At 49.9% G+C, this 26,511-nt stretch overlaps 2 protein-coding genes across 2 annotated transcripts in view; one reads left to right on the top strand and one right to left on the bottom strand.

Annotated features, from left to right (window-relative positions):
- Positions 1-2,068: 2,068 nt before the first annotated feature.
- Adora2b (adenosine A2b receptor) lies at positions 2,069-19,009 on the top strand. The gene is made up of 2 exons (XM_055594009.1): positions 2,069-2,520; positions 17,694-19,009. The coding sequence occupies exons 1-2, from the start codon at positions 2,186-2,188 to the stop codon at positions 18,355-18,357; spliced, it is 999 nt and encodes a 332-aa protein (XP_055449984.1). The 5' UTR covers positions 2,069-2,185; the 3' UTR covers positions 18,358-19,009.
- Positions 19,010-19,551: 542 nt separating this feature from the next.
- The window catches only part of Zswim7 (zinc finger SWIM-type containing 7), a 12,356-nt gene continuing 5,396 nt past the window's right edge, over positions 19,552-26,511 (bottom strand). The window contains exons 4-5 of the mRNA XM_055594015.1: positions 21,101-21,205; positions 19,552-19,969 (exon numbers count right to left, since the gene is read on the bottom strand). Of these exons, the coding sequence (XP_055449990.1) occupies positions 19,856-19,969; positions 21,101-21,205 (219 nt within the window). The 3' untranslated portion in view covers positions 19,552-19,855. The remainder of the gene's footprint in view (positions 19,970-21,100; positions 21,206-26,511) is intronic.

The following is a 26,511-nucleotide window of genomic DNA, read 5'->3' as shown; positions in this document are numbered from 1 at the left end:
CAGCCCCTTCTTTCTTTTCAACAAGTTTTTGACTAACCAGGGCCACATAGACTCTGTCTCAAAATAAAAAAGCAAAACAAAAAGGAGACAGATTTTCACTGACTCCTTAAGTTGATGCTTTTCCTGTCACTCCCCACGTGACCTTTGAGGCAGTCCCTCACTGAACTCCACACCTCTCAAGACAAAATCCCTCTTGACTCCACTCCCTCCTGTTCACTGAACAACATTCCACAGACACAAACTGCTACCACCCTCACAGGCCCTGAGTCCCGTTCAAATACTATCGTGGCCCCACAGGTCAGAAGTTCATTTCAAACGAACCTTTGGAAAGACAGAGATGGTTGGTGGGTCAAGGGACACGTCAGGGCTGCGGAGAGAGGACGTGGAGGAGCCGGTGTGTGGCTGGTGACATGAAACACAGCAGACACAGAGGCGCAGCCCTGCAGTCCTGCGGATTCTGGGGAGGTCTGCTGAGGAAGGTCGGGCTCTGTAGTGGGGGATGGTCATCCAGGTACAGAACATGCTGGTGAGCTCATGGTCACAGGACACACTGGAGCCGCTCACAGCAGCCAGCAGGCCTCCATTCAGCCATGACAGCTCTTTGTTCCTAATGCCAGGTCCTTGCCCGGAGACCCCCTGGAGCTGGCATCACAGCTCCTCTGGCACTGGTGGGCAAAGCCTTCTCCATTCAGACCTTCTCTTCTCCCCTCTCCTGGGCGTGGGCTCTCCTTAGGCAAGCCCTTCCCCCACCCCTGCCCCATTTGGCTTCCTAAGCCATAGTGCTCACTGGCAAAAGCACTCTGCAAAAGCCAACACCCCAGGAAGCCTCTCTCTTCTCCTCCCATTTTAAGTAGTGTGCCCATTATCTGACCTCTCTGAGGTCCCCGCTGGTCATCTGCGTCAGTGTCAGGGTCTATGTGAAGGTGAAGATGCTATCAAAACTCAGACGGCTAACGCATAGGACCCGTGGATTTGCCAGTACTTTGAAGAAAACATATACAAATATATAAGGTATTTTAAAAGTAAGGTTTTTCTCAACACGGAAAATTATTTAAAAAACCTTAAAATAACCAGTTAGAACATGTACTCTGTGCGCCTCGGTGACTTTCTTGTCTGTATCAGGATCCTGGAGGACAATGCCATCCATATGTGTAAGACCATGGGGGATTTGCTGTAATTTATGGATCATGCAATCCAGCCATGCAGAAGGTGCGACTCCACTCACTTCTCCCCTCCCCCACCCCACGCACGTGTATATCTAGAGAAAGCTAATCCAGCCATCACATTAAAAAAAAATTCCATTATCTCCCAAAGAAGCTGTTTAGCGGTCCCCCGAGTTTGGGGTTCGGCTTAACACTATTTTCAGTCATCTTTGTTGTGTTGACAATATCCTTAACCATCCTGCCTGGTGACTACAGGCAGCTGTGTCCTAGAAGGACTGAAGACCCTGACGCCAAGGAGCAGCCCAGGCCCCGTCAGGAGGGAGGTACTGGGGAGCAGGCGGAGGGGTGGGGGGAGGGCGCTGGGAGCTTCTTGCCGGTGGAAGGAAGGACAGGTGTCCCGCAGGTGTGGGCGCTCAGCACCTGGGGTGGACGAGGGCAGCAGAGTGTGGAAACAGGCGGCGTCGCAAGTGAGCGGGACCCAGTCTCGGACAGCGCGCTCGCGGGCGCAGGGCTGAGCGGGCGAGCACCCCGTAGGCAGCGATGGCCACGGAAGAGTGAATTAGGGGCCGAGAGGACGGTCCGGCCTGGACCCAAGGGCAGCTCGGGGGTGTCAGCTCAGGGCGCGCAGCTCAGGCGCGGGACCAGGTGAAGGCAGGGACCTCGTGCCCTGGCGGGAGGTGGCGAAGCTTCCAGGTGTCTTTCTTGAGCGGCTCCCGCCGGCGCCCGAGGGAAATGCGGGAGTTCATTCCTCCAGGCGCTGCAGAGCAACTCCCGGACCGACCCCGGGAGGGGGCGGGGCCAAGCCCCGCTCCTGGCTGGAGGCCAATGAGCATCGCCCCGCAGGGCCACGCCCCCGCAGGGCCACGCCCCCGCCCCCGTCCGGAGCGCACGAGCTGGGCGGCGCAGACCCGGCTTGGGACGCGCGGGCTGGGCGCCGTGGCCATGCCTGGAGGCGCCCTAGCTGCTGACCTACGCCCGACACTAACTCGGTAGACGACTCCCCGGGCCGGGTTGGCCGGGCCATGCAGCTAGAGACGCAGGACGCGCTGTACGTGGCGCTGGAGTTGGTTATCGCCGTGCTGGCGGTGGCTGGCAACTTACTGGTGTGCGCCGCCGTGGGAGCCTCGAGTGCACTGCAGACCCCCACCAATTACTTCCTGGTGTCGCTCGCGGCGGCCGACGTGGCCGTGGGACTCTTCGCCATCCCCTTCGCCATCACCATCAGCCTGGGCTTCTGCACGGACTTCTACAGCTGCCTCTTCCTCGCCTGCTTCGTGCTGGTGCTCACACAGAGCTCCATCTTCAGCCTCTTGGCCGTGGCCGTCGACAGGTATCTGGCCATCTGCGTCCCGCTCAGGTGAGGCAGATCTTTCTTGCTTGGGCCGGGCTAAAGTTCTACGGAGGGGCGCCCTCTCCAGGCCCACGGTTCTACCTTCTGGGATCCCAGGTGGACCAGATTAGGAGCACGCTAGACACGTTAAGAGCAAGGGTGCTGGCGTGGAGGTTGCCAGCCATCTCCCATCTCCTCTGCCGGTTGTCGAGACCCTCCTGGGGCGACAGAGCAGGCCACCGTCAGGGATGCTCCAGTGGCTCCCACGTTAGGGGATCTGCATAAGTTCGCCCTTAGGGGCTCTGGGAAGCGCCAGCTGGGAGAGATACCCGGAGAGCTGGGGTAGCTCAGGCTCGGGAGGTTTGGGGATTGCATCTTCACCGTCGTCGTGGCGAAAGATGCACCTTCCCAGCCCTCTGGAGGGACAGAGCTGCTGCCCGGAGCTGGCCATGCGGATCAGAGCAGTTGCCTGATGGGAGACCTGTGCGTAAAGACCTCTGAGCTTCAGCTAAGAAGCAAGGCGACTTTGGACTGTGGGAATCGGTACTTTTAGAAGGGACACAGCACTAAGGATCCAGCGTTAGACTGTGCCTACTTCGAGAAGAGGTGGCCAGGCCGATCTAAGGGAAAAGTGCCGCTTAACTCTGGCGGGGAACGCTAGGAGCGGCGGGTTCCTATTAGTTCCTATTAGCTCCGCGGTGGCTCAGATTAGTCCCAGATATTTGAAAGAGCTACTGTGCTTTCTGGTTCGCCGGACTGAACACTGACAAACAGCCTTAGAGCCTCTAGCCCATTGTGTAGCCTTATTTGTATACCGGGGCAGTGCCCAGCAGCCTGAAGCGGCCCAGAAAACTGGTGACTGTGGCCTTTCTCAGAGTATGGCTAAAACCTCTTTCTCCTTTTTCCACGACGAGAAAACAGGTTCCAGGGTAGGGAGCCAGCTAGCAGGGGAGTGGTTCCCACTTATTTAGCTAAGAAATTTAAAGTTGAGTTTGTTGATGATTGTTACTGCCTGGGTCCTTTAGCATTTCTGAGGTGAGCTTTGGATGTCTTTAGCTTTGGAGCTGGGATGAGGAAACTGAGGCACAAGAGTAGGAAAAGAAAGGGAAGAACACAGCGAGCTCTGTGTGCAAAGCAACTCCAGTTAATGCACATACTTTAATCCTGTTACTTTCCAGAGGACAGATGCTGTCACCTGCATCTGTCCTCTGGCTGGTGGCCCAGGGAGGTGAGGGTCTGGTTCAGGATGCTGCCACCGGCAGAGGGGCGGAGCTGTGAGTCAAAACTCAGACCTGGCACTGTACCTTCACCATGCCGTTCGCCTGTCTCACGTGGCTGTGTGTGGCCCAGGGCTTGAGGTGATGTGGAAGGACCCTCTTGCTGTTTCCAGATGTGGATCCTGTCCGCAGTGAGCTGGTGTATGTAGGACAAACGTGGTTGGGGAATTGATCTGCAGCAAGCTCCCACGAGCCCTTGTAATAGGCAGATGTGATGTGCCTGGTCCCTGGGGGTTGTCTTGGGTCCCAGATGGAACAGGAAGCCCTGGCTCGTGTGTGTGTGTGTGTGGGGGGGGGGGGGGTTGTTCCAACATCCACCACCCTTGGCATCTAACCAGGAGTCTTTGTACATCAAGTGTGCCACAACTCAGGGGTTCCAGAGTGCAGGGCTGCACGGCATTCTCTTCTCCACACTCCTGTGTGTCTGTCCTTGTCTCTTGCCTCCCACAGTGAGTGCTTGAGAGCCTTCTGAACTTTTTTTTCTTTCCCATGGAGCAGCCACATGCCCCCAGCTTGAGCTGCCCATCTAGGGGAAGCCCTTTGGGCTTGGCCCTGGCAGAGCCCCAAACACACAGCAGCTCACCCAGGACCCACTCCAAGTATCTCTTGTGCCACGTGACTGGAGCAGGAAGTTCCATAAATGTTTAAATCTGTTAGTTCTTGTCCTGGGCTTTGCTGGGCCTGTCTTGAAGAAAACGGGTGTGGGTGTCTAAGGGGAAACAGATGTGAACCACAGGCTCTTTACTTCTCCTTTGCATTTGCTAAGGGTGAGAAGACATGAGTGTGGAGCTGAATGTGCCCCAGTCCCACCCTCAGGCCTGTCCCCCAGAGTCTGGTGGTGTGCACAGCAGACTTCTATTCCACCCACACCCAGGCAGGTCTGAGTGTCTAACCTCACACTGTGGCAGATTGAGAAGTACTCGGGTTCTCACCCTTCCTTAAGCCCTCTCCTGGGAGATGGGGAGCGAGATGGGGCGTGAGATGGGCCTCCTGCCCTCAGCAGTCCAAAGCATAACCCAGTGGGAGCAGGTTGACACGTAGATTCCTTTGAGCTGAACTCTGTGGCACATGACTGTAGTTCCAGGAAGTCTGAGACAGGGGGATAGCTCGAGCCCAGGAGTTCAAGGTTAATTTGGGCAACAGTAAGACCCTTGTGTGAAAAGAATGCAGATTACAGGACCCAACTGGGTCCTACTGAATCAGGGTTTATGGGGTAGGGCTCATGTGGACTTCCAGCGATAATGTCTAGCCTGGGTCTGTTGTTTATGTCCAGTTTGAGAACCCTCCAAATATCAGCAGGTTTTGGAACTCTGCTTCTCCTGTTGACACGGGTCTGAGTTAATCTTACACTCTGGGCTGCTCCCGAGACCCTCCTCTGGGCCATGGAGCTACAGAGGGGCATCAGGACAGAAGTGCCCAACTAAGGAGCTGTGTGGTGGCCAGGCATGTGATCTCAGCGTTTGGGAGCCTGAGGCAGGAAGATAATCACCAGTTTGGGGCTAGTTTGAGGCTACGTAGTGAGTCCCAGTCCCAAGCCATCCTGTGCTACAGTGGGAGACCCTGTACCCACACACGCGCGCGTGCGCGCGCACACACAAACACACACACACACACACACACACACCCAGGAGAATCAAGATCATACGCTGCTCTTCCAAAGGACCAGAGTTCAGCTCCTGTCAGTCTTCATTAGGCTGGCTTACAACTGCCTTGTGCTTTTAGCTCTAGGGGATTCAACACCTTCTTCTGGTCTCCTTGGGTACCTACAGTTGGGCACATACAACACTTAAAAAAAAAAAATTTTTTTTCTCCAATAACCTGTTTAGGAGGTGGTGTCTCTCTTGCAGTAAGGAAGCAAAGCCCAGGGTGTGCGCACTGAATGCTTACCTGGGCAAATGCTTAGGCTGGGTTCCCCTGGTCAGACGGTGGTGTGCTACAGGAAACCCTGGCTCCTGTGGACTGGCCTTGACTTTCACTAATGTGAAAGGATGATGCCACATAAAAAGGGAGCCTAGAGGTGATGCCAGGCGTAAAAATGATTCTTGCGTGCTCATTGGGAAAGACTGCTTGTACCAGGCCCTGCCCTTTGTCCTTATAGTGACAGACAGTTCCTGCCTCCTGCCCTGGGAGTGACAAGACAGCTGCCTCCTCCTGCCCTGGTGGAGACTCCTGCGCAGGAAACCTTCCAAAGTGGGCTGTGCTAGGGATGTACACGGCAGAGTTGGGGTGTGAGCTGGTGACTGTGGGAGGTGAGCCACGGCTCTGCCCACAGCAGGCTCTGGCTCTCACGTCATCCTTTGGCTGGTTCCGTTGGTTCCCACAGGAGTACTTCCTCCTGTGTAGCCTAATCCTGTTCCCCTCCATGCTATAGCCAAATCAGAGCTGACTCACTCTGGAAGCCTTCCTTCCCCTGTCCCGTGGACTCAGTTTCCCCTTTTCCCATGGTTGACTCTCCGGAAGGGCTGACATGACCCTTTTTCTCGAGTTGCCATAGGATGGACAGTGTTTTGGAGGGAGGTGTGCTTACTAGATCAACAGAATGAAAGGGCTATGTTCGTACTTCCTTCTGTTTTCTGTCACACTGAGCCTCTCTCTCTCTGTCTCTCTCTGTGAGTGAGTGTGTATCTGTATGGTGTGTTACTATGTTCTGTCTGGGAGGTAGGAATATATGTTCTGAAAAAAAAGGCAGGGCCTTGGATCTATACAGAGCTTTCTGGTAAGATGTTAGAAGAAAAACTGGTTCATCTGTTTGTTTAGAAAAAATATGTAGATCTGTTCTGGAGCTCCTGGGCTCAAGCCTGGGTATCCGGGACTGCAGGAGTGTACCACCATGCCCAGCTTATTTAATGAGCTTTAACGGAGGAAACTGTTTTCAGGGGATCCCTCACAGGCCTGGAAGAGGGCTTGGAGATGCTGGGAAAGGTAGGCAAGCAGCAGGTGCCATGGGGCTGAGGGCAGGTAGCTACAGATTCTGGGGTGCGGCCTGCAGATCCTGGCTCCTGCTTTAAACGCAGGCCCAGAGTTACCCAACTGGGCGTTGCTTTGTTTATTCTTCTTTGTTGTTTATCCATGGTTGTTAGCCGGAAGGGGTCTTGTCTCGCTCCAGCTCCAGGCCGGGAGCAGGAACCTTAAAGCCAGCAGCAAATGCCATCGTTGGCTCTTGTCTGATCCCACTTCCGATTGCTGACAGGCGCTGCAGCTGGTCACAGTTTCCTTGGAGGGGCGGGAGGCCCAGTCCCTCCGGCCATCATGGGCTGTTCCTTTGAACTGAGTGAGGCCCAGCGCTGCGCCCAGAATGCCACAGCCTGTAGCCTCTCTGCTCACCTGGAAGGGTCACAGCCCGGGGCCAGCCGTGCCAGGAAATGGTACCTGGTTTTGCACCTTAGACCATCATCTACTAGACCAGGTTCTGAAAGGAGTGGGTGCAACTAGGAGAATGAGCTGGTGGGAGGTGTGATGGGTGCTCTTGGTTGTCAGCCTGGCTTCATCAGGAGTGACCTAAAACCCGAGAGGAGGGAGTTTTCTCAGTTAAATCATTTGAGGTGGGAGGATCCATCTTTAATCCAGACCACCAGTTCTGGTGGTGGCCTATACAAAGGACATGGAAGAAGGAAGCTTGCCCACCTTGCCTGCTTGCTCTCACTGGCGAGGCCATTCCTTCACTGGCATCAGAGCCTACGTCTTCAGGATTCCAGCGTGTACTGAAGGCCAGCTGAGACATCCAGACTCAGGGACTGAGCAACTACTGGATCTTGGGTTTGACATTGGTAGACAGCCATTGTTGGACTAGCTGGACCACAGCCTATAAACCATTCTAATAAATCCCTTTTATATAGGTGTGTGTGTGTGTGTGTGTGTGTGTGTGTGTGTGTTCATGTGTTCATTCTATAAGTTCCATTCCTCTAGAGAACCGTGACTAATGCCGAGTGACAGAGGAAACACTTTCTTCAGGTAGACAGTCTGCATTTGTTTTATAGGCAGAGTCTGCAGCCTTGCACGCTCCTTTCTCATAGCCACAAGCAGGATTCCTCTCTTCTATCTGGCCTATGGCCATATGAGTGCGCCCTGCTGAGAGAGCTAGCTGTTCAAAGCATGTACCATGTTGGAGTTCTCCATCTGTGAACAGCAGCCGCACGTGATTAAAGCCCTCTCTGTGGGTGGGTTTGAGTCTTAGATACCTCCTCAGGACTAGTCTGAGGTCTCTGTGGAGCAGGCATGCCAAAGATGAGGCTCAGGGTTGTTATCTAGCCTGAGAAGCTAGATAACACAGGAAGCCAGGGCTGCACGAGCCTGCTTTCCGAGGACCAAAAACATCGTGGGGACAGCCACGGGGAGAGAAGCCAGACACACCCGGCTTCTGTAGGAGGGCCCCTTGATAAACAGTTGGTGAATGAGGTACCAGCAGGTGCTGATGCGGTCTTGTAAGTATTGCATTCGACAGAGAAGATGGTGACAGCTAAAGAATAATGTGACTGGAAGAGGAGGCTGTGTGTTGGTCCCAACAGTGCTTGTGCGCAGAGCACCCTAGCAGCTGAAGGACTGTGGGGACCTTATCCTTGCCTCCTCCTCCAGTTCAGGAGTCTGTGGTCCAGCTTTTCCTACTACTTCCAACTCATCCCCGACCTTCGGGAACTGAGTGTGGTCATTCTCTTGAGATAAAGATGTTGCCATGATCCTCTCGGTCTTCACAGGCCGAGACCCTGCCAGTGGCTGCAGGTCCACCTTCTTGGACAGAGGCAAAGCTGAGAACACTCTGGCTGAAGGAGCGGGACACCTTTTCTAGATGCTCGTGCTTGAGGCGTGTGGATGGGGTGCATGGGAAGGAAGAGCACTGGGCCATGCGTGGAGCCTGTGTGAAGGAGCAGGGCCAAGAGTTGTGGGGTGTGTGGGCGTGTCTGTATCTGAGCCCCACCCCTCAGAAGCTCAGAGGGAGGGGCTGGGAGGCAGAGCAGTAGGGGTGGAGCAGGCTGGTCACAGAGTGCCTGGAGGCTTCCTCGGGGGCTCAGGGCTTGTCCTAAAGGTTCTGGCAGGCTGCTGTGGACCTAGGAGGTGTGTAAGAGGGTGGCACAGAAGAGAAAGCGAGCACGCTCCATTCTTTAACCACCACCGGCGCTTGCTGGAGCAACCTGATCAATTCTGTCACCCTACGGCCTCCTGGCTCCCTGGTGGACACCTGCTTGTGTGCCACCATCTTTTTACACTTATTTCTGTGTCTTTACATGCCACGGTGTGCATACGGAGGGCACAGGATAACTCGCAGGAACGCGGGTCATCGCGCTTGCAAGCCTGACACTGGCCTATAAAGTAGAATGTTTTGGATCGACTTTTGTTGGTTGGTTTGTTTGTTTGTTTTTGAGACAGGATAGTTCACATAGCCCAGGCTGGCCTCAAACCCCTGACCCTCTTGTCTCCACCTCCCAAGCGGCTGAGCTGGCAAGGGGCTGTCTTCCAGAAGGGCTGCCGGGTCTGACAGGTAACATGAAGTGGTGTGCTCGCATCTGAAGATGGCAATCCAGGAGTCCTGTCCACCAGGGCTTGCTGACATGGGTAGAATTTGGCTGTAGGGAGACAAGAGTGAGCCCGGGGCAACTCCCAGACTTCTGGGCATCCGTAGGGCGCTGCTCTGAACGCTAGGGCGCGGGGAGTATTGGCAGCTCGTGGCCCAGGTCTAGTTCAGGCCTCCGCTGTGCCCTCAGGTGGGAAGTGGAGTCGGCTGTGGAGTTTGGAGGGGTTGGGCTCTCCGTCCTTGCCTGTCCGGTTCAGCCCCTCCTGCTTTGTTGGGGCCCAGTGCTGCCCCTCTTCTACCACATGGAGGCTCTTGCTCTACACCCCTCCCTCTCACCTCCCAGTGCCCCTTCTTTGTTTCCTGCCTGTGTAGCTTCGGGCCCGCCAGCCACAAACCTCCCAGTGACTTTCTGTGCGTGGCAGCTGTTTCCACTGTTGATTTCAACACCGCAGCTGAAATCTGGCCCTGTTCACTGTGCCCTGGGGCCCCGTGTCCACACAGCACTCCCCGCCGTGTGTCTGTTCTGGCTTCCAGGACCCCTCACCTCTGGGAACTTGATGTCCTGAGGCCCCTGCACAGGCTTCTCCTGCTTGGAATGTTATTCTGCCTCCCTGCCGATCCTTCCCTAGGTTCACTGTGTCTCTTAAAGTGACTGTCTTCTTGGGACTCCTGGGGTCCCTTGGCAGCTCTCTCTGTAACTTTGCAGATGTTTTCTTCACTATTTGTAGCTGAGGGTGGACCAGCTTGTTGTTCATAGGTCAGAGTCCTATACGGGATGTCCTGAGAAGTTTACGGGAGAAGCTGAAGAAGCAGAGGAAATTGAGACTGATGGAGACTGACCAGCCGTGTCTCAGAAGAAGACTAAGGCCCTCCTCTCTTTGGCACTTTTGGAAATCATTAGCAATGTAGCCTGCTTCATCGACTGGTTCTGGGTCCATTTCTGGCTTCAGGTTCTTGGTTGACGGTGTGGCTTTACCTGGGGCCTCTCTTTTCAAAGTCTCAGGCTCCTGTGTGATGTCAGACATCAGCCTTCCCTCCAGGTACGAATGTTCAGGCGTTACTTATCTCAAATATGCCAATTTCCCTAGTTTTCTTTCTATTGCTATAATAAAAACTGCAACCCAAACTGACTTGGGGGGAAAGGGTCTCTCTCTGTCTCTCTCCCCCCTCCTTCTCTGTTTGCTTGTTTATTGAGACAGTTTCTCTATGTAGCCAGGAAAAAGTTTAGTTCCTCATCCAGCATGTATATAGTCCCTCTTGTCGCAGACCCCGAACGCAGCTAGAAGTGGCTCTCAAACACCCCTATGTGATCAGGATAGTGGAGTCCTGGTCTCCTTTTCTAAATCAGCTCTTGGCATTTGTTTCTGGGTGCAGGGCCGCCTGTGGGTGGGACAGGGCTCGTTTCTATTGCTGAGGAGCCCGTTCCGTTGGAAGGAGACGGAGAATGTCCAGTAACGTGCAGGTACCTAGGAGTGTGGCAGTAACGGGGTACCGAGGAACACAGTGGCCCATTCCAGCGTGAATTTCTCTGCTCCCGTGTAACTTTCCATCCTGTGAATTACTTCGTATGTGGCAGGCAAGTGGGACCAGGATGTCTGCTTTGCTTCGTGTATGATTTTGCCTGGACAAAGCTGGGGTCAGGAGAGAACTGCAGTCTTCACGAGCAAGGAAGAGGCCCCGCTTGCTGCCATGCGGCCGGGGCCCTGGGCTCCCAGGCATGGAGAGGAGAGCACCAGTGCTGTGCTGACACTGGAAAGCTGCACCCCAGCTTGCCGCACCCCAGCTTGCTTCCATACCCAGCACCGCTACAGCCTCCCGGCTCAGCACGCCTCTCATTGGTCTTTCTCTGACAAACATTTGACCAGGATCCCCATTCAGGTTTCTGGGTATTTTTAAAATATGAACCGTGGCAGCCCCTAGCCCTGCCGGGCCGCCTGCACAGTTGTCGCTAATAATTTTGTGAGTAATCCAGCTATAAAATTGTACAGGTTTGAGTGGTATGCCCTAGTCCATTTTTCACTGTGTGTGTGTGTGTGTGTGTGTGTGTGTGTGTGTGTGTGTAGAGTCAGAGAACATGACATTTTCTAAGTCTGTATGTACATAGAGCAGGCTTGATGGCTCCCATCTTATTTTCAGCTTTCAGGAAGTTGAATGGAAAAAAAGAAAAGGTCATCCTAGAATTGAGGTTGACCTGGGCTGCATAATTGAGTTCCAGGACAGTATGGACAAATTGAGACTATGTCTCAAAAATAAATAAATAAGTAGATAGATAGATAGATAGATAGATAGATAGATAGATAGATAGATAGACAGACAGGAAATGTCTGTGTTTGGAAGCAGCGATGGGCCTCAGCAGGTATTCGCTCAGCAGTGTGCATTTAGGAAATGGTCTGCTGTGGGTTCGGGGTGGGGCACAGGGCGCCATTTCTACAAGGGCTCTGCTAGTCCCATCCTCGCTCCCAGCCATGTAAAGTGCTATGGAAATCTGTGTAAATCACAGCTGAAGGTTAGAGGTGGGCTCCGGAGCCTACGAGAGGGCCCAGGCTGTGGCACTGCCCAGGCTGAATCGGATGAAGCATCCCGAGAGCTGGGAAGGTGGCCCGGTTTGAACAGCAGCAGAACCTGTCCTGGAAGGCCAGCACTTGCTCTGCAGCCCGCGGCCAGTCAGTCCCCAGCCCCTTCATATGTAACCAGCGGCCACACTGCTCATCTGTCCGTTCTTCCCCGTGGCTGTTTCTACCAATCCCTTTAGCTAATGAGCTTCATGAGGAGGATCTGGGGTAGCTGTGGACACACTGGAGTGCCACAGCCACTTGCCAGAGCCTGCACTTTCCCAGGCTGACCCTTTAATGTGGACTATACAGGCGGGGCTTGGTCCTGCCCTGACTGGATCGAGCCTGCGCTTTCTCCTCACTGCCTGTCCCATGTTTGCCATATTCTTGGAGCACACATCCTGGCCTCACCCTCCACAGCAGAACGCTGACGGGCATGAGGACTAGAGACTGGGAGGTCGTGGCCTTTCAGGAACATTTTGTGAAGATGTCGACTTGAGGATGCTCTGAGAACCCTCGGTGCACAGAGAGCCGGGTGCAGACTCTGCTGCAAATAATGGGGCCAGGGAGAGAATGGAGCACAGGTGGAGGGGACCAGAGCCTTCAGATGTTAGGGTCCCCAGGGGTCAGCCCTTCCAGTGTCCATCCAACACAGGGACACTTGCCATTTCTCCTCCCTGCTCTTAGGTCCAGGTGCATGGAGGCTGAGGTTGGCTGTCATGGGGCTGGTGTGCCCTCTAACTAAACGAGGAGCCTGCAGCTCTCTCTCCCTAGAGCAGTGGTCCTCATCCTTTCTAATGCTATGACCCTCTAATACAGTTCCTCATGTTGTGGTCAGCCCCAACCATAGAATGATTTTTGTTGCTCCTTTAAAACTATAATTTTACTACTGTTATGAATCATAATGTAAATATCTCTGTTTTCCAATGGTCTCAGGTGACTCCTATTAAAGGGTCACCATGCACAGGTTGAGAATGGCTGCTCAGAGGGTGGCAGAGGCCCTTTCCTCTGACTTCCGTGTGTGGCTTGCAGAACAGTGGCTCCAGGACTTGGCAAGCAGCTCTTGTGCCAGGGGGAAGAAACTAAAGCATCTGACGCATGGCTGGGAGACAGCAGAAGGGGAACTGGGGTTCGTAAGATGAGCCCCGAAGGGCTAGGGGTCCCTCAGACAGGAAATAACCACTTTGGGCAATGCTGGTATCAATTCAATGGGCTTCATGTTGCTGCGATTTAGTGGCAGTGGGCAAGTCATTTAAGCTCCGAGCCTTGTTGTTCATAGCTATAGCCTGGGCTAGCAGCCCCTTCCCAGTGAGGCTTGGGTTAGTGGGATGTGTCGGTTTCTGGGCAGAGTGTGCCCAAAGAGAAGGGGGGCGCGTGCTGTGCATGTGTGTTTGCAGCGGGGAGGAAGCAGGCACTTCTCTCAGCTTTGGTGTCTGGCTGTGTGGTTCAAAGGTTTACAGCCTGGAACAGCCAGTCAGGGAGCAGTTAGGAAGTCTTTGCATAGTGATGAATGCAACGGACCCACCCACCTCTTCAACCCGCCCCTGTATCATTAAAGGCGAAAACACCTTCATTTCATCAGTCCTCTAGCTCAGGGCTCAGGGTCCCACCTCTCCTCCCACTCACTGAGGTCACTAACCCCACCCCACATCTCTCAGTGCTCCTTGCGCCTTCTACCATCTCGCTCCCCAAGGGATGCTCCTCCCTTACTGCCCCCTACACCTGAGGCAGGGCCTTGGCCTGCAGGTCAGGTCTGTCTTGCTTCTCTCTCAACCTCACCTCAAGTCCCTGTAGGAAGACTTCCTCACTTTGTCTTTACTGACGAACTCCAGCCTCCTGGACCGTTTCTGTCCTACTGCTGCTATCCTTGGTGGACACTTGACCACTCAGTCCCTCAGCTAGGGCACTCCAGTCCGTCCCTTCACTCCCTTAGGCTTCCCCTCCCTCCTTCTCAGCTCCCACCCCATGGTCCCAGCCTGCATCTTGTCAGACACAAAGTGGCATCGCCATCAAATCCCAAGAGCCATTTCCCATCCCAAAGCCTGGCAAGCTGTCCTTTCTTCGCCCTAAGAGGACGACCCCTGTGTTCCAGCTTCCGCTCCCTTCCTCAGCTTTGTGAAATGACAGCTGCTCTCAGAGAAGAAACAGCCCCTGTCACCACCCAGCACTTGTGTTCAAAACCAGCCTTTTCACCCTTTCTTCTGCCACGGCTCAGCTCCGGCAATATCTCTTCACACAGGCCTGCATCCTTCTGCCTCCTCAGCCTTAGCTTTAATGACCTGTTTTCTTTTGGGGGAGGAGGGAGGAGGGGATAGCCTTGCATAGCTTATAGCCTCAGACTCCTGACCTTCCCTCCCCCTCCTCCTGTGTGCTGGGATCGCTGGCATGCCACCACACCCACCACCCTGACCTTTCTTTCTGCATCTTCTCTACGGATCATCGTCATCAGTTAACTAATACCATTCGTCCCGTGACCTTAATCTCTGTGCTTCTAGCCCTTACTCATCCGTTTCCGTGAATGTTAGGATATTGGGAAAACCCCCTAGAAACCTCGCATCACCCCTGAGTCCTCGCCATCCCTCCATCTAATCCACCTTCAAGGCCTACTGGTCCTGTTCCTAGTATCCATTTCATCATCAGGGATGAAATCCTGAAATCCTGGTTCCAGGAAACATTTTCTTGAAGTTTGAAATAATTTCTTGGCTGCTCTGTCTCTTGTCCCTCTAAAAGCCAGTCTCAGTGGCCAAGTGACTTACCTTTTTTTGTTTTGTTTTTCAAGATAGGGTTTCTCTGTGTAGTCCTGGCTGTCCTGGACTCACTTTGTAGACCAGGCTGGCCTTGAACTCACAGACATTCGCCTGCCTCTGCCTCCCCGAGTGCTGGGATTAGAGGCTTAATCAGGACGCCAGGCTGAGCTAATGTTTTATGAGGGCAGAGATTAGGTTTCCGGTGCCCAGCAGAGTGCACAGGACAAAGGGAGACTGCCTAAGTGAAATGCAAACATGCAAACAATGGGAGAGACGTGGCAACAGGTTCACAGGGCAAGCTGTCAGCAGCTGCTTCCCTGATAGCGTCGGCTGTTTCCTTATCCAAGGCAGTCTGGATTCAGCAATTTTGAGAAGTTCGGTTGTGAATGGAGTCCTTTTGTTTTGAATTGTAGTGGGAAGCTGCCTCCATGAACAGGGTTCTCCAAATCTAACACTGCTTTTATTTTTTAAAGGACATTTATTTATTTGTGTTTCTGTATGCACGGGACACAACATGGGTGTGTGGGTCAGAGGAGAACCTGAAGGAGTTGGTTCTCTCCTTCTACCATGTGGGTTCTGGGGTGGAGCTCAGGTTGTCAGGCTTGCTAGCAAGACCCTTCATCTGCTAAGCCGTCTTGCTGGTCCTAATACTGCTTAAAAGAAAGTAAAATAAGAAAGCGTGGGATAGTGCCGGGAACAAGGACCTAACAGGTGTGCCTGTGTTAATTCTCATGCTCGTCTCTGTTTCTGTCTCCTCTCTGTCTGATGAAGCCTAACATGGCCTTGAATTCACGATCTCCTGCCTCCACCTCTTCAGCATTTCCTACCAATGTGTGCTACCAAGTCGCTTCTTTAATTCTCCCTCTCCCCACACAGAGTTTCGTGTAGCTCAAGCTGGCCTTGAACTTTCTGTGTAGCTAAGGCTGACCCTGGATGTCTGAGTCTTTTACTCCTATCTCCTGAGTTTGGGATTACATGTATGTGCCATCACACCTTTGTTTTTGTGATGCTGGTGAGCAAACCCAGGGGTTTGCGCATGCTCGACAACCCTAAGTGAACTCTACTGCTGGCTCCCTAATTTCCTGAAACAAGACTATAGAGCCACGAAGGTCTAGTCCTTCAAAGATGGCATTAAGGACCACGGCTCTTCCCTTCCTTTGCTGTCATTCCCCTTGGTCCTTATGGTTACAAGATGGCTGCCGAGGGAGGCTGTGGGTATCACAGCCTGTCACCAAAGTGTCAGAAGCAGAAAGGGGGCGGGGTTGGCAAAGGGCAGAGCTCTTCTCTTGGGATGCTCTCCTTTTGGGAAGTCAGACTTGCCTGGAGGTCTCCCGCAGACCTGCTTTATGGTCTCATTGGCCAGGACATTTCACTACCCAACTTAGGCCAATCACTGCCCAGAGAATGGTAGGATTTGCCTATCAGATACTCCACCAAAGCTGCTCTATGTTCCACTGAACTAAATTAGTAAGGTGAAGTCGAGGGGCTGGAGAGATGGCTTAGTGGTTAAGCGTACTGACTGTCCTTCCAGAGGACCTGGGTTCAATTCCCAGTGCCCATAAGACAGCTCAAACCTGTCTGTAATGCTAGTTCCAGAATTTCTGACACCCTTACACAGATAGACATTCATGCGGGCAAAACACCAATGAACAGAAAATCAATAAAAAAAAAAAATACGGTTGAATCAGGGGCAGAGCTGTAGCACAGACCGTCTCACAGACAGGATTCTGAGTGCCCAGCCTTTGTGGAGGCTTTCTATTACCCTGCAGAGGCTAATTGTGCTATTTGACATCCCTGGTGAGACACTGGCAAGGAAAAACATTTTTAAGATGGTTTCCTCACTGGCCAAGAAAAATGGCGTGAGCAGCTGAGCCCAGCAGGGCCTGTAGTAAAGGCCCTGAAGCTCGGCCGCACACTGCTGAGAGGAAGCGGCAGACAGGAACCATCACTGTATTCGAAGCAAATCTCCTTTGGCTCTCTCTGTAAATTGTACTGGTTCTCCTGCCTGCCCGGGCCACTGCATCCAGAATTCCTAGTACACAGTTGCCGCAAAGCTACTGCTAGCAGGTAGCAACGGGGAATATCTTCATAATGGCTATGCATTTAGAACTGACAAAATACTGGGCCCTGAGCTAGGTCCTGGGACAGGATAGGGTCTGTCTTTAGGTGGTTGCCATTCTAGTTGAGGGAAAACATGGAACAAGTTAAGGGCCAGTTATCAATGCTGAGTTCCCAAGTTTCTGGAACTCTCCCTAGTGCCTACAGCTTTCTGTAGATGGGGTGTTAGCAGAACTTGTGTTATGTCTGCAGAGAAGGCAACGATGCTTCTGCAGAGTCGGAAGCCATTTTCTTTGGTGAGATAAGACTTTGCTTTATGGCCTCAGCTGAGCTCGGGCTCAGGAACACCTGCCTCGGCCTCCTGGTTGGAGGCTCTCATGCGTGCTCCCATCACAACCAGCTCTGAAACAGACTTGTGGGGCTGAGAGAAGTGATTCGTGCCACCCAAATGCAGGGGGTCCTTGGACCCTTGTTCAGGTGTCACCTTGTGAGTCGGGCTTCATACGCATGTCTCCCCTTAACGAAGCTGGTCTCTTAACATAAGAGCATGTGCATGCTTTGTTCACTGGTGTAGCTCAACAATCGGACAGCACCTTACAGGAGATCTAAAAATCACCCGGTGCTGAGGCTATTACAAAGGCTGGAAGACAACTGTACCTTTTGTCACTGACCATCACTAAACCGAAACAAGTGCCAAGTCAAGAATGACCCCCTTCCCCCACATTAAGATAGTCTCTCCACATAGTCCCAGCTGTTCTGGAACTCACTTTGTAGACCAGGCTGTCCTCACAGAGGTTCCCTGCCTCTGCCTCCTGAGTGTTGGGATTATAGGGAGGTGCCACCACACCTTGGTGAGAATGACAGCCTTACTGAGCTTGCTGCAGCAAAACTGACAGCTGCTCCCCTGACTCTAGTTTTAAGTAATGGCCATGGTGCTCTGGGGGTAAGCCTTTAAGGCTGGGAGAGCTAAAGGGTCAGGACACCAGCAGGGGTGGGCCCTTGGGCTCTGGTCAAGGAATACTGTGAAATGACCAATAATGGATGATGTTCTCTTGGACAGGTATAAAGGTTTGGTCACTGGGACCCGAGCAAGAGGGACTATTGCTGTCCTCTGGGTCCTCGCCTTTGGCATTGGATTGACTCCTTTCCTGGGTTGGAACAGTAAAAAGACTGCCACCAGCAACTGCACAGAACCTGGGGATGGAATCACGAATAAGAGCTGCTGTCCTGTGAAGTGTCTCTTTGAGAATGTGGTCCCCATGAGCTACATGGTATATTTCAACTTCTTCGGGTGTGTTCTTCCTCCGCTTCTCATAATGCTGGTGATCTACATCAAAATCTTCATGGTGGCCTGCAAGCAGCTTCAGCGCATGGAACTGATGGACCACTCTAGGACAACTCTCCAGAGAGAGATCCATGCGGCCAAGTCACTGGCTATGATTGTGGGCATTTTTGCTCTGTGTTGGCTACCAGTACATGCCATCAACTGTGTTTCTCTTTTCCATCCAGCTTCGGCCAAGGACAAGCCCAAGTGGGTAATGAATGTTGCCATCCTCCTGTCACATGCCAATTCAGTTGTCAATCCCATTGTATATGCCTACAGGAACCGAGACTTCCGCTATACCTTCCACAGAATCATCTCCAGATATGTGCTCTGCCAGACCAATACCAAGGGTGGGGGTGGGCAGGCTGGGGCACAGTCTACTCTCAGTCTAGGCTTATGACCTAGGCTCTGGCCTTTTGGAGAAGGCGGCTTAAAATAAACAATGGGACTAGACACAACGGGCTGCTCCTCACTGTGAAAGATGCCACGCCTCTCAAGCATGTGACCTGCCTCTTCTGAATACTTGCCTGGAGTTACATGAGTCTGGCTAATATGCACATGCAATTAGGAGGCTCCGAGGTTAACAAATATATTCATTTATGTATCTATTCTGCTGCTCTGACTGTGGATGATGGCTTGAACTGACTCCTAGACTGTTTTATTTTTGAGAATCTGCCACATTGATGATAGAAAATGAAACTTAGCTTACTGTGAAACGCTGTGAACTATTATAATGTAAGTATTTTTCACTTACAGCAATGGAAAAAATAAAAGTTGGCTATACTAACGAATACTTGTTCCCAGGACAGCAACCCAGAAAACTAAAGTATAATTCTTCAATCAAGATACTGTAGTATCAATTTTGGGAATGATATTCTATGTTTTAAAGTAGAATTATAATAAGAAGCAACTTAAGTTCAGTATTTTCCATGAACACAAAACACTAGAGGTAGAAACTGGAGCTATGGGGTCCCTTCTCTACTGGAATCCCGCTTTTAGAGCTAGGTACTGGGTTTTGCGTCTTTCCCACATTAAAGTTTGTTGAACCCACAGTGTGAGATTGTTTACTAAGCAGAAGTACCGACTTATGTGTTACAGTTAGTGAAATAAAACTGTTAAAAGGCCAGCTCCTGGCACTCGCTGGCCTGTTGCACTTGGTGTACCGCCGTCTGCACCTTACCCTGAAGGCGCTTGAAAGAGGCCACTCATTCTGAGTCCAAGTTGCCCAATGAGCAGAGAAACGGATTTTCCTTCGCTACAACTCAACATGATGCTCACCCGGCCACACAACACGGCAGCATGTATTTGGCTTTTTAGTCAGCAGCTGCTCGCTAACACTTGTGTCTGGGGGCACAGCGATGGGGGTGGGCTTCCCTAGGCTATGAAGTTACCTATTCTAGTTTTCTGCTTCCTCAGTTCCTAAAAGGATGAGTGCTTAGAGAGGCAGGGAATTGCTGACACTCCTGGATCTTCTGGCTGTCATGGCTTTACCTCCTTAGTCCTTTTCCTGGACCAAATCTGTTTCCTTTTCATTTAGTTTGGTCTACCGTCCCATCTTTAAAAAATTACTATCAATCACTTTAGTAACTTGATCTAACTGCAGATACAACATGGTTCAGGCTTTATTTGAGTCAACAATACTGACTTCTACCCAGGAACATTTCTACCAGTGGAGCTCAGAAGCTGGTTCACATTAGGATCATAAAGAGCTCTGAACCACACACAAGCCTTCTGCAGCCTACAGTGCCAATCCAGAGCCTGTCCTGTAGCCTGTGAGGACAAAGTGACAGTCACAAGTCTGGAAGTCCATTTCATTCCTCCACCTTATGAACCGTAAGATGCTGAACGTATTTCCTGATAGGCTTCTGCCTCGAAAGACGATGTTCTGTCTGCAACTTTTATACTTCTTGTGTCTTCTCCATCAAGAGCTCTGTCAGTTGCTTGTCAGACACATTGAGCTGCTGGCAGTTTCTCATAACCTGACTAAGATAAATTGCCAGGAGATGCTTACACTGGAATACAAGACACAAACCTGTTAGGAACAAGCAGGATCATGTTTGGCCAGTCTAATCAAGACCTCACTATCACATGCAAGGAGAGGGAAGCCTTGCCATGGTTTCATCCTGGCCTTCAGAGTGTGGTTACACCAACGGTTGACAGTCTTTGAGACACTCTACTGCTCATTGCTCCTCCCCAGTGAGCTCATGCGAACCTAATAGCTACTCAGCAGCTTCAAATATAGCTTCACCATAATGAACATGCAGGGCCACGACTTCACTTTAGCCATTGCTACCTTGTGGGGTGGGGAAGGAGCACAGGGAACATTCTCACACATGTACACATAAGGGGAGATGACCCTGTTAGGCCTATGTCAGCACTGGATTCCGAGAGACCACGGTTCAATCCTGTCATTTTTACTATTTTATACTATTTTTACATTTATACTATTGGCTAGTGGTGTGTGTGTCCATGGTGTGTGTATGTAGGAATGAATAGAGATAATCAAGTTGGCACCAAACTTTCAAGATTTTAAGTTGCTAATAGTATGAAAAAGGGAGGAATGAGGTGAACTTTATTGCTCTCTGCTTTGGTGAGACTAAGAACTAGCCACAGCTCTTAGGAGAGGAGGGCAGTGCATTTCTTTTCCTTTAGAACTAGGAATGTGCAGATATGTGCTGGCTTACTTGATATTCTGGACTCGGATGGACTTACAAGGACTTAGAGAGATAGACAGAGGTGTTCCTGCTCCATGTGAGGGGGAGGGGGAGGCCACGATGTCTTTATGAGCAGGGGGATGATGTGGGAGCGTCTTTTATTTAGTTCTCTCTTTACTGGGTCACCATCTACTTGGGCGGTACTCATTTTCAAGATTACCTTACTATCTCCCATAATCTTATCTACAACCTTTTAAATAAAAAAAGCAGGAAACTGGTAAAATACCAAAAATGACATTGTGCTTTAGGAGGCTAAATCCAAGAGGTGACTAAGACAAGGATCATAAACCACAATTTCTTCCAACATTGAGGGAAATACCCATTCTGTATAAACCCTTACCCCCCAAAATGTATGTGGCTCATAAAGTCTGGAATGAGGCTAGCTTTTTCTTTCCCAACTTGTGTGCAGTGGTAAGAGCCCACTCTTACCAGCAGGCTGTCATTCTTCCGTAACACTGAGAAGGAGAAGGCTGGGCATGAGCAATAATGACAGGAAGCCAGGCATGTATATGTTTTGCCAGAACTCCCAAGCACCTGGAAGAAAAGGACGAACAGTGTTAGACCTCAGAAGGTTTGCTCCTGTACAACTTCTTTACTGACAACTCAGTAAATGTGTCAGAGTGGCTTATAGGCATCACTGAAGACTGCGGTGGGGTTTGTACAAAAGAGGAAATGCAAATTTTCTTTCTGCAGTGTGCAAACTCTGAGCTCTTCTGCTTTCTAGGACCTTTGAGAAGAGAGTTTCAGTCTAATTTAGCCTTCCACACAGCCGCTTTGTTCTAGGTGATGCACAGGTCTCAGCCTGTAGGGGCTAAAAAGTGAAGGGGAAGTTTCTTGTGTACATATATCTTCAGGGCCCCTTAAGCTGTATTAGATGGCTTGCATGGACATTTTAAAAGCTACTGTTACACTCCCAGAGAGCATGAAATGGGTAAAGAGTGCATGGGGAGCAGAAACAGTGCAGCTCTCAAGATGAAGAAAGTAGAAAGGGGTGTGCGAGAAGCATCGGAGTGTGAAGAATGAATAAAGCAGAGTCTTGTGAAAGGGATGACTCAGCTGCTCAGGACCGAGATCTCAGGAAAGGAGGCAAGTTCAGATCTGCCTACTCATCCAGCAGGATGGAAGGACACAGACATGTGGGTGTCGGTGAGGGGCCCAGTGCAACAAACATCCCTGGTGACTGTCAAAAGGAACACAAAGGAAAACACGTTTGTCTATGTGATTAGACCAATTTTCTGGAGAAACCGCTCTACCACCAAGCCGCCAAACATGTTTTGTTGGCAGCTTGCTTTAGTTTGGATTCTGAATGTCCCCAAAGGCACGTGTGTTAGAATCTTGGTTGCTGTCTCCTGGACATGTAGGGAGTGGTAGAGCCTTCAGGAGGTAGGATAGAGTTAGAGGAAGTTAGGTCTCTGGGGGCATGCTTTGCAGGACACATTGGGATTCTAACCTTCTTCCTGTCCTGTCTTTGCTTCTAGCTGAGGAGTGAAGGGGCCTTCTAAGCCTCCCGTTCCTGCTGTAATATACTGTGCTGCCCAATACAACAGGGCCCAGTAACCATGGATGGAAACCTCTAAAACTGTTTGCCATTCTCATACTCTCCTCCATAGTGACTAATGCCGGACATTCACTACAGTGGTCCACACTAGCTAACACAGGGCTGCATTCTGAGAGTTAACTTCCAAATGAAATAGAAGATTATTATCATGAAAGGGAAGTACAAACATTTCAATTATTTTACAATGGACTGTCATATCTGTATTTGCCAGAAGGCTTTAAAATTAAATTTAGGCTTTAAGATGGCAATCTAAACAAAAGATTAGGCTTTGTTAAAATTATGTCAACATTCTCAGGAACTGCTGGGCCAACCTAAGAACAAATAACAGGTAAGGCCTTAACTAGAGGAAATAACAGGCTCAAGTGTTGTGCTTCTGTTTGTGTGTTTAGTGCTCAATATGATACAGCTATTCTGGTAATTTGTTGAGTGAGTCAGCAGAACTCTGTGGGAGATTTTAGATTACTAGGAATGTCTCTCTTCCGTACCATTAAAGACTACACCTAGTTTAACAGGTATTAAAAACACCACCTTACACATTCCTATCCCAAGGCTATCAATACAATTTCCCTAGTGAATATAAAAGACAGACTGGACATCAAAGCTGACTGCTTCCCACTTAATCCTAAAGAAAGCTCTCCAGCACTCAGCAGTGATACGGGTAATCATTGGCTCTCCAGATTACCAAGAAAGCACCTTCAAAGTGCTTTTTTTACTTGACTCCTCTGTCTTTTCTCTCTAGACTTAGACTTAAGCAGGCAAAGCCTCTGAAGGTCTATCACAATGTTTCTGGGATTATGTTGAGCCAAAGCCTGGTGATTTAGGATAAATTCTACAGAGGTTCCCTTGCCTCCCTTTCAAAGGCTGTCGGAGATGGGAAATAAACTGGCCAGATGCCTGGGGCAGTAGATACTCTAAAGACAGTAAAGTGCTTTAATTTGCTTCTTCCTTATCTAGCAGTTGACTATTAATGAACCCAACAATCAGGCGAAAATCTGAGCTAGAAATGTTTAGAACTGGAAATTGACTTTAGGGGTAATTTAATTCAGTGCCTTCAGTCTTCAGTGGAAGAAGGACCCTCTTTTACAGGAACTGCTCAGAGTTCTTCCACTCATCATAGTACAGGCTGGAATGTATCCCTCTTCAGTTCACCCTCCAGGCTCCTCACAGAGATTTTAAATAAGAAACAAACAGGAGAGACACTCAAGACCAGGACTGGATTCACAGGAGTCTCACTGGCAGGAAGCCTGTGGTGACTTCGGGGAGCTTGTAAGGAAAATGATGGGATCATCATCCTTTCGCAGGTACAACCTAATAACCACCACAGGTCTCTCAGGCTCCAGCAATGTCAGGAAGCTGCACTGATAGTTTCCTGTGTTGGCTGCCTCTTTCCGGAAAGAGGCTTCACGGATCCTGTCCTAGTGCAGACTGGTCGTTGTGAGCTGTGCTAGCTTTCAGAATGTGAGGGGCTGAGCATGTAGCAGGCCATGTTCTCTAATGTCTGGCAGGAATGCTGCTTCCCAACTTGCTGAGTGAGGGGGTTAGGAGTGAACCACATCTGCCTCCGGTGGAGGTGCAGTAATGTCATCAGCCTTGTTCTGTAAACCCTGAAGACTTAGGCCACTGCCAGCACTTGGCCTCTCCTGACTGAAGCAACTCCTTCCTAAATGAGCTTAAAGTGTCTGGAAAGCAGCTCAGGTGACAGTAACAAAAGGATGACCTTTAAAATAATTACACATTACACCCAAAAATGGTGAAGAAGATATTTGGGTTGACCAATGGAATACAAGTTGAGTCGGAAATGGTTGTTAGCTGGGTATCAAGACAGTGTCTAATTCGGCATTTTTCATCTTATATAACCAGGAACTAAGGCAGATTCTTACTGTATTGCTGTGCGGTGCACCATAAGACTGGTGTGAGGCTGCCTGAGATTTCCAGTCTCATTCAACTCAAGTCAGAGTCGAAGCTGACGCCTACATTTCTAGGGAGTATTTTTTTATGACACAGCAATGTAATATAATAAAGGACATGACAACCATTGAGAAAGTCATACTGACCACATTAATTAAAACTGTTTTAAACAAGATCTTTAACATTTTAGCCACATCTTATAAATAAGGGACAACTGGACATCTGTCTGTTCTGGTCAAGTGTTCTGATGATAATGGAGTTGAGACCCAAACAAAAAAAATGTTGACACTTAAAAAATATTCATATTATTTTAATTTTATATGTAGGAGTGTTTTGCTTGCCTATGAGTACATGTAACATGTGCATGCCAGGTGCCCACAGAGGCCAGACAAGGGCGCCAGATCCCAGGCAGTTCTAGCTGCCATGTATGTAATAGGACTGAACCTGGATACTCTACAGAAGGACTGCTGAGCCATCTCTCCAGTCCTGAAACCAGAGTTCTACAGTGAAAAAACAAGGGAAGACTGGAGGGGTCCTCTTAGTTTTAGATATTTTAAGCATATAAAATATAAAAAGATAACACACAAGAAACAAAATTAGTGACTCCAAATAACTTTTCATCTATAAATCCATGAGAAAATTCCCCCTTTGAGTAGAAAAGTACTATCCAAAACTTGTACATTTATCCAACACTCCGTTTTCCTTAGTGGAAACACATGGTGATCTGCCAAGTCAATTAAGGCGGGCTCCAATATGAAATGGCAAGTTGATTCATAATTAGGGACAAGTATTTGTCAAAGCAGGCTTTGTTCCAGTCATCCCCTAAGAATTAACCGGCACTTGCTTTTAATAAGAGTGACTGACTGGGTCTCAGCTCTGAGACATTCACTAAAAGCTCCAGTTAAACAATTTAAAATTCCCTACCCACTGATGGTGTCTGGTATCTCTCTTAGCCATTCTGAGCCAAGCATAAACTTGACTCAGCACTGTGAGCATTTCTGTGTCCCCATAAGATGCTCTTCCCTCAACAGCAGCTGCATTTGGCTGTCTCATGCAGCTAACCTGGGGAGCAGGTGGTTATGCTGGCCTACTGTTTATATAGTCTTTTTTTCTCGTGTCAGGTTGTAAGTCTGGCCATGTGGGGTAACCAGATGTGACCTATTTTGCCCTCTACATTTCAGTTTCTTTTCTTTCTTTCTTTCTTTTTTTTTTTTTCTTCAAGACAGGGTTTCTCTGTGTAGCCTTGGCTGTCCTGGACTCACTTTGTAGACCAGGCTGGCCTTGAACTCACAGTGATCCACCTACCTCTGCCTCCCAAGTGCTGGGATTAAAGGTGTGGGCCACCACATCTGGCCTCACATTTGTTTCTTGAAAAATACCTTGCTTTGCTTCTGGTGAGAATAATCAATAACATGGAAATAACTCAGAGTTATTACAAATCTACTGTAAGCTCCAAGAGGCAAACTAAGGTCCATGTACAGTTCCTGAACTCAGGAGTCTGATTCATGAACACTTCTTGACAATAATTTTTAAAGATCAATGCTGAGAAGATTATCCTGTATACAGGAAATGACCTCAAGAATATTTTGACTTTTTTCTATAAACAAGAAGTTATGAATAGGATGAAAATGTCAATAAATGTATGGGGGATATATGCCCTTATCAGCAACAAGATAGTAAAGGCTGGTATATTCTATTAGACTTGAGAAAAGAACCTCTTCACACCATTGTTAGCTCTAAATAGTGCTACTGAGGAGAACCAAAAAGTCAAATTTATCTTTAATTTCTAAAATGCCTGGAGATATTATATTAAGTGCAACAAGCCTGGCACAGAACAATCAAATGCTACATGTCCTCGTATGTAAAATCTAAAATAGTCCAACTCACAGAAGAAAAAGTAGAATGGTAGTTACCCAGCATTTTAGGGAGATAGTCAGAGGAGGTAGAAGTTGAGGAGATTTACTGACTACAGTAACTATCAATGTATTGCAGCCCTGAAAATTTCAAAGAGAGTGGGCTTTTAAGTGTCCTCGTCACAAAAAAGGAGCATATAAGATAGTTTGAGAAAGTTGGATATGTCAATAGCATGAAGTTGTCTCATAAGATATCATATATCAAGACATCATATTGTATGTCATAAATGTATAGTTTTTGTCAATTTAAAATAGATACAAGACTGGGTAGTGGTGGTGCACACCTTTAATTCCAGCACTTGGGAGGCAGAGGCAGGTGGATCTCTGTGAGTTCAGGCCAGCCTGGTCTACAGAGTGAGTTGTACGACAGCTAAAGCTACACAGAGAAACCCTGTCTCAAAAAACCAAAATTACACACACACACACACACACACACACACACACACACACACACACACACA

Source organism: Psammomys obesus, unplaced genomic scaffold (genome assembly GCF_907164565.1).
Source record: "Psammomys obesus unplaced genomic scaffold, mPsaObe1.curated_primary_1811, whole genome shotgun sequence".
NCBI lineage: Eukaryota > Metazoa > Chordata > Mammalia > Rodentia > Muridae > Psammomys > Psammomys obesus.
The sequence above is the reverse complement of the archived record's forward strand: the minus strand, read 5'-3'. Positions and strand labels throughout refer to the sequence as shown.

What these genes read in the sequence shown, in the direction of transcription:
- Adora2b (XM_055594009.1), top strand. Translation starts at nt 2,186, where the DNA reads ATGCAGCTAGAGACGCAGGACGCGCTGTACGTGGCGCTGGAGTTGGTT. An exon ending in GCCATCTGCGTCCCGCTCAG is followed by an intron (nt 2,521 to 17,693) that starts GTGAGGCAGATC and finishes TCTCTTGGACAG; the next exon opens with GTATAAAGGTTTGGTCACTG.